Below are 8,116 nucleotides of genomic sequence, written 5' to 3'. Positions count from 1 at the left end.
ATGATTTATGTTGTTGAGGCGGCTGTTACTGTGATTTACTGAACTGTCTGCGGTGCTGAACGCAGCGGGCTTATCACCAAACTTCTTCATGTTGAAGTTTGAGTTTTATTTATGTTTTTAATAAAAAATTAATGTTAAAAAATTAATTTTTCAAACAATCTTGCTCAAGTTTCGATTGCAGGACAGGAGGAGCTGGGGATCAAGCTTGAGGCTAACTAATGTCTTTCTAGTTTATTTGAGGTCTGGAGTCCAACCAGGTCCTGTAAGTATTATCACAATGGACACACAGGCAGAGAATATTTGAATCTGTGGAAGAAAATAAACTCAGTACACAGACATTGTCGCATGTCATTTTAAGCCCATAGTGAGAATGTTAACAATGTTAAACAATGTTTACAGGAATAAAAGATGTAATCATCTGATTTTCTCTGTTTGTTTAATTCCCTCAGGAGCGCACGAGGGCAAATCTGTGCCTATTTACACGATACTTTGCCAAATCATTTTTTTCTCTTGTACATAAATCGTGATTCTTTTGTAAATTATTGTTGAATTCATACATTCGACTATTGATTCTCTATTATTTCGGTCAAGTGAAAAGACAAAAGGCTCCCCACTATGTGGCACAACAGTAATCTATTACCTGCGCTGAAGAGGAATCGAGCCCCGCGGCAGCTTCCACCTGACTGTGAGTGAGAGCGCGTCACAGGGAGAGAGAGAGAGAGAGAGAGAGGTGAGTCCACAGTGAATCACACTGGGACTACACAGCGGGACGTAGACCTTTCTCAACCCCCTGTGGAGACATTTAACTGCGTCTGGATCAATTAGCATCAGTAGTCTACTGATGATTTATGATCTGTCATTTAATAAATGTAATTATTTCCGTGGTTAAATACTAGAGGAGCGCTTTTTCTTGGTATTGACTTACGCATCAGCTGTCCGGAGTAAGGATTTCTGAAAGAAGCTGAATGCAGAATGTATCAAACTGGAATTCTATTGAGGATAGTCGCCTCTTTCCTGATTAATTTTATTATTCAGGAAAGCTCGGAGGATGGTTTGTGAGTCAGCATTTCGTGGAAAGAAAAGCGGCTTTACGCGCGGATTTGTATCACCTTTGAATACATTTTAATTACGCGTTCAGTGGCGAGAAATGGAAAACTACACGACGTGGAATAATTTCACACAAGTTCTGTCGGAGCTGGACGGGACGGGTGGAGAGGAAGAAGAGGACGATGACGACGAGGAGGACGGCGGTGCCGGTGGAGGGAGCGGCGGTCTGCGTGTCCTGATCGGCTGCGTCCTCTTCCTACTCATCGTCTCGACGCTGCTTGGGAACACTCTGGTGTGCGCCGCCGTGGTCCGCTTCCGTCACCTGCGCTCCAAAGTCACCAACTTCTTTGTCATCTCTCTGGCAGTGTCTGACCTTTTTGTGGCCGTGCTCGTGATGCCATGGGAGGCCATTACAGAAGTGACCGGCACATGGCTGTTTGGACGTTTTTGTGGGGTCTGGATCGCCTTTGATATCATGTGCTCCACAGCCTCCATCCTGAACCTTTGCATCATCAGTGTGGACCGCTACTGGGCCATCGCAAGCCCATTCAAGTACGAGCGAAAGATGACTCACCGGGTGGCGTTTGTCATGATAGGGGTGGCGTGGACACTTTCGATCCTGATCTCTTTCATTCCTGTGCAGCTGAACTGGCACCAGGCCGGGGAAGAGGATGACAAAGACGTTGTGGAGATGGTGGAACTGCTGATTTCCAATGGCAGGAACATTACAAACAGCAGCATCAACCTCAACGCCAGCTCCATCGCCAAGAGCTGTGTGGCCAACCTGAACAAAACTTATGCCATCTCGTCCTCACTTATCAGCTTCTACATCCCAGTGGTGATCATGATCGCCACCTACACTCGCATCTACAGGATTGCTCAGACCCAAATCCGCAGGATCACGTCTTTGGAGAGGGCGGCGGAGCAGGCGCAGAACCAAGGCCTCGGCGTGAACAGGAACCAGCAGCAGCAGCAGCATCACAGGCCCAACGATGAAGCCTCATTGAAGTCGTCCTTTAAGAAAGAAACTAAAGTCCTGAAGACGCTCTCCATCATCATGGGGGTGTTTGTCTTCTGCTGGCTGCCGTTCTTCGTCCTCAACTGCACTGTCCCGTTCTGTGACCCGCCCTGCGTCAGCGACACCACCTTCACCGTCTTCGTCTGGTTCGGTTGGGCCAACTCCTCCCTCAACCCGGTCATCTACGCATTCAATGCTGACTTCCGCCGAGCTTTCTCCACCATTTTGGGCTGCAACCAGATCTGCACGAACAACACGGTGGAGGCTGTGAACTTCAGCGATGAGCTCGTTTCTTACCACCATGACACAACGCTCCACAAGGAGCAGCTGGTCCCTGCGCAGCCACAGCAGCTTGCCCGCACTATTGACGTTGGGTCTGACCACATGGATGATATGAGCGCCCAGTTCGATGAGGAGTCGATCATCTCCAATGGCTCCAGGGGCCACAACAGGCTGCTGCTGCTTCCAGCTAATGTCCAGTTGGAGGACGACCCAGAACTGTCTTTAGAAACAATCACACCGTTCACCTCAGCTGCAGGACTAGAGAGTGAAGCTCTTATACCAGGACAAGTCCACCAGGATGGCTAGGACAGGAACGGCATTGACGTGATCCCATTAATGTTTGCTGTTTTTATATTTAAAATAATGGAGGACATTAAAGGCTTCATAACCCTTCTGCTTTTTAAGACAGAGAGCAGCCTTATGTTCTTTAGAGAAAAGAAGCCTTATGGCCTTAGGTTCAGATAAAATGCCAACATCAGGATTGTGACAGTTGGATGGTTTTTCTTTTTTTTTTATTTATGTTTGAACTTGTTTAAATGGAAGCAGATTTGTTAAGTTAATAGAGGTTGTTGACATTAAATGGTTTTGCATTAAATTATGATTTTTTGAAAAAAAGTCAAATGTGTTTTTTCTTAAAGTGAGCCATTTAATATTTTAATCATTACTTTTCTGCACTTTGTTAATGTGAAATATTGCTTCTCTTATTTTCTCTAGAGGTGTCTGAAGGTGGAGTTATGTGTGTGGAACAGGCTGATTAGGTGTTCATGTGTAAATAGAAAATACAATTGAACAGAGCTGTCAAAATAGAGTTTATGTATGTGGAAAAATTAATTAAAAAGAGAAAACCACAAATTTGTCGCTAGTACTTTAAAGGACTTGGCTCCTCTCTGTTTATAATCGAAATTGCCAACATGTCAAATTACGGATGACTATTCATCAGGCTCTCTGCTTTCCAGATGGAAGCTCATTCAATCTGCTGATTACATTAAATGTTCAGAAACTTTTTGCAGGGTCATCCAGGGTTTTCAGGTTTTATCCACTTTGATTTGTAATCCATTAAGAGATGGCCGCAGCAGCAGCGAATCAGAATCAGAATCAGCTTTATTGGCCAGGTATGCTAACACACACAAGGAATTTGACTTGTTGATCTGTGGTCACTATGCACAAAAAGTACAACATTAAATACAACTACAAACACAAAATAAGCAAAGACTAATATGTACAAGGCTGAATGAGACAATAATTCAAATCATACTTCATAAACATCATGTCTCTTGGTGCAAATTTTTTCGATTGGGTATTATATAATTTCTCATGTTTTAAACCTTAGTTTAATAGAAATCTACCCAAAAAACGATGGTGACTGAATGTTAACTGTAGCCCCTTTTACACAGACTGTTTAAACTGGGAGTGTTCAGTGAAGTTATCTTCCAGCATTGTTGTGAATTCTCTTCACAAAGGGCTTGTAGCCAATGGATTGGGATGTTTTTTTTTTAATTGCGTCAGCTCGTGCGCATTGTTGGTGGCGTCTGTAAACGCGGTAATGAAGGCGTGTGTCAGCGTTTTATACTGGTATATTGGTCGCATTGGTCTATAAGACGCAGCCACCTTTTAAGATGAAAAAACAAGTATTTAAAGTGTGTCTTATACACCGGATATCATGGTACTGTTGATTTTTGACATGAACAATGTAAAGAAGTCTGTTACAGCAGCATATTGTTAATTAATCTCCTTGTCAGCAACACATACTGAAAATACCTTTATATAAATAATCAATCAACTTCATGGTGGTCTGGTTTTCTGTTTGTAGGTTATAGATCCACCATTTCTAACAGTCTGTTTCATAAGCAGCTAAAGTAAAATCTGTGGCAACAATAAGTGGAAAGCAGGTTTCTTCTTCTCTTTCACCATGGTTTAGAAGTGAAACACATTGATATTTGTTTGTTTTTTTAGGTTTTCCATCAGTTGGAGGTTTAGGTTTGTAAAATGTTTTAAAAAAAGAAGTTGAAAAATGTTACGCCATCAAGGAATCGTGACATGACGTGATCGGCTATGCTTAGTTTCGGCACCTTTGCGGAAAAAAAGCAGTCTGAAAAGGGCTCCTGACTGTATAAAGATGTTGAAGCATCTCTACCTGCTCCTTGTTGAATAAAGGTTAAGCAGATATATCCTGAGGTGTGTGCTGACATCTTGAGCTGTTGATGTTATTTGGAGGCTGATGGTGCTGCGATAGACCCCTGCACCCCTTACGGCTAAACCAAAACACACATTTAACTCACAGACAACAAAGCTAAGACTTGTATGGTCGACACAGCCTTGTGCAAAGTTGAACGACTGGGTTTGTAGAGTGTTAGTTACATTTGCTCTCTCTGTTCCTCATCGGTTATTCTCACACGGCAATGCATTAGCCACATTAATCAAAGGCGCTGTCATTTATGACGTTACAAACCTTTTATATTATCATTTTTTGCTCAATGAAATAGCTGATTATGACTAAACGTCTCATAAAAAAGTGACGTTTTCCCGATGTATTTGAAAGATTGTGGTGTTTATTATTGTAATCATAATTTCAGTCAACTGCAGTAAGCAGTCATTTGGCTGAAATGTGGAGTCATTGATATTGTCCTTTTAGAAATGGAAAGATGTCAGTAATTAAAGTTGGTTTGTGCAGGATATCAAGTTGTTAATAAAAACTAAATCCAAAGGGAAAGTGGTTACTACTGTAATAAGGTTGAAATAGCTCAGTCTATTGAGACTCTGGTCCATTATCAGCAACTCCCCACCTCACACACAACCCTTGTGGTTTATTTTTTAAAGTCTTTTTTTATTAGTCTGTAGAAAATTAAAGTAATTAATAAGGAATTCATGTGAAAGCAGAAGGCAATAAAAGCTGATAAGCTGGTAATATTTCAGTAAATCATCGGTCCGCTTAGAATAACACAGCGAACCAGAGGAAATTCCAATAGCTGGTAATAGCTGCCACAGAAGCTTCTATGAGCGACGTACTATTTAGTGGAATATGAGGCCACATTTGAGAGCTTTGACTTCAGAAAGTTACTGTTCTATGAGGGGAGAGACATTCTAGCTCATCACACCGAGGCATCATGTTTTGTTCCTGCGGAGCTCGTGAGGGCCACGGGGGAGTTCAGGAAGTCTGGTCAGGTAATCTCTGAATCATCGATGAACGACCTGCCTCCCCCCTGTAGATACTCTCTGCATATTTTGTGCCATTGTTCTCAGAGACCTGCCCTCTTCTTTCACAGCTCAAAATAAACGTGAAATGACTTGAGCGAAACGAGTTTGCTAAATTCTAACCATGTAACAGAAAAACTGTTTCTGCATAATCAGTTTTTGCTAAATATTCTGAGACTAATTTGAGTTAATGGTGCAAAGAAAAGTTGTCACACTGTGGGAAAAAGAGACCCTGTGAACAAATGTTTTACTGTAGTAGAAGTTGTTTACATGAGAGGCATTTTTATCATCTTTCTATTTTTTGGCTTTTCCTTTATTGATTCGACAGGAATAGTGACCAGAGATATGAGGAAGGGACAGGGCGGGTGACATGCAGTGGCAGCAAGGGTTGGAGTCGTCCTCTCACATACATCGGACTGTGGCTAAGTTGGTAGAGTCGTTGTCTCTTAACTGGAAGGTCAGGGTTCGATGTCCAGCTCCTGCAGCTACATGTGGTCAAGAATTTGCTCTGCATTTCAATTTGTATGAATAGGATTAGTTACTTCTGACGGGTACCTTACATAGCAGGCTCTGCCATCATTGTGTGAATGGGTAGGTGTGACCTATGTTGTAAAAGCACTTTGAGTAGTCAGACGACTATAGAAAGTCTCTATACAAGCTCAAGTCCATTTTCCATTACTGTCCCCCCTGTACATAGGGACTGGCTCCAACTTTGGAGAAAAAACAGAGCCTCCATTTAATCCTTTCCTCTTGCAATTTTTAACATATTTAAGTGATACAACTGGCCACACAATTCAAACATTGTATTCTTTTTTGCCATGGAGTTGAAAAGTCTCTAGGTTGAAAGTAAAAGCTTCACTATGATGATAACACTAAAGTTACACATATAATATATAATATAATATTAAAATAATTATAATAATAATTATAAAATCTAATAATTATTCTATGACAGGGTTGGTTATTTCAGCATGGAATTTGAACTGATTTAACAGAAGACTGCTAGATAATAACCCTTAACTTTACTTTGTCTGGAACAAGCAGTTTCACCTCTCTATGGGTCTTATTGGGACAAAACACGAGTGAGTTCAGGCTTAGCGGGTTTAATGATAAAATTGACTTTTGAGTCTTAAATAGTGAATATAGTTCTTACATAATTCAAATAAAACCTTTCAGGAGTCCAATGACATGGCACCAAACCCTTTAGAAATGCTGTCTTATAAAATAACAACAAAATGATGGAGTCTTGTTTTGCTTGTGTTGGCTTCACTTGGTTCAGTATTATCTTTGTCTATTCCAGTATCTCTCTCTGTGCCTGCTCCTTTCATCTTCAGTCAGTAGTGCAGTTGAAACAGAGTGGGGGCACCCAGGGGCCACGGAGGGGCAAGACACCTTGAACCACCACAGGTGTCTCCGACATGCTCGGCTGTTTGCACTCAGAGTGCATCACTACAGTGTGTCCGTGTTAGTGAACATGACTGAGAGAGATGAGTTTGGTATGTTTAGGCTGCGGCCTTCAAAGAGTGGAAGCCTTTTATTTAAGCTGGAAACTTTTCCATTAACTAAGTAGATTCTGCCGACATGAAAAGTGTTGAGGTCTAGGTGGTGTTTGTAAGCTTTCACTCAGGACACACGTTACAGACTGAAGTTTTCAAAATAAAATACCTTCCATAAGGACTTTGTAAATAGAATGAAACAGTCTTGATTGAATGTGGAGGCCTCAAAATGTCCTATAATGGAATATTTTTTATTTCTATAAAGAAAAACTGTGTAAAAATGGCTTGATTTGCAATAAAAAATAAAAGAAGAAAATTGAATGAAAAACAAATCTAAAAAGGACAGGTAGAGTACAGAGAAAGCAATACTGAATCATTCCTCTATCTCTCTGACAGATTTGTCATGTGTCTATTTATTAAAAACACATGAGCCATTATGTACCAGGGAGTCAGACCTTACTGCTCACACAGGCTTATAAAGAAACAAGATTCATAACCGAATAACTGTACAGAACATCGTTGAAGGCTAAATGAGATGTATGAACGATACTTAACACAAAATAACAAACCAAAGGTTCCCCCAGATTTAACAAAGTAGAGATGCCGCTGCAGCGTCTTCCTGCAGCCGCGATGATGGAAAATGACAAATCCATTGTGCTTTAAAGTGGTTTATTCAACTTATAAAACTCCAAGATAGTTAAAAGTAATATGCACCTTGTGTCAATAATCAAAATAACACCAAAGTACTTTGAGTTTGAGCTACCATGTACGATTTAAGCATACTCATGCAGCTTATCAGACTGGCAAACCGCATTACCAAAGCCAGCAGAGCACTATTTTGGAGCTGCAGACCTGTGGATTAAACTCATACACACAGGATCTGTATGAAACAGAGAAAGGAACTGAACTGGAACTCCTGAAAAGTAGAAATGCTGTTGCATTACAGTAACTGGGGATCATTGGATGTCAGTGAGCCCTTTAGTGCATGCACACCTGCATATTTCTCTGTGTGTGTAACAGTGTTAATCTTTTCCAAAAATGTAAAATAATTACTGCATTTCACAGAATAAGCACTTTGAAG

At 41.0% G+C, this 8,116-nt stretch overlaps 1 protein-coding gene across 1 annotated transcript; it reads left to right on the top strand.

Annotated features, from left to right (window-relative positions):
* The first annotated feature begins 804 nt into the window (after positions 1-804).
* On the top strand, positions 805-3,050 carry LOC132975667 (D(1)-like dopamine receptor). Its single transcript, XM_061040379.1, has one exon. The coding sequence runs from the start codon at positions 1,148-1,150 to the stop codon at positions 2,651-2,653; it is 1,506 nt and encodes a 501-aa protein (XP_060896362.1). The 5' UTR covers positions 805-1,147; the 3' UTR covers positions 2,654-3,050.
* Positions 3,051-8,116: the final 5,066 nt, after the last annotated feature.

This window comes from Labrus mixtus, chromosome 6, assembly GCF_963584025.1.
Source record: "Labrus mixtus chromosome 6, fLabMix1.1, whole genome shotgun sequence".
NCBI lineage: Eukaryota > Metazoa > Chordata > Actinopteri > Labriformes > Labridae > Labrus > Labrus mixtus.
The sequence above is the reverse complement of the archived record's forward strand: the minus strand, read 5'-3'. Positions and strand labels throughout refer to the sequence as shown.

Bases quoted from the DNA above. Each gene is read 5' to 3' on its own strand.
- LOC132975667 (XM_061040379.1), top strand. From the start codon at position 1,148: ATGGAAAACTACACGACGTGGAATAATTTCACACAAGTTCTGTCGGAG.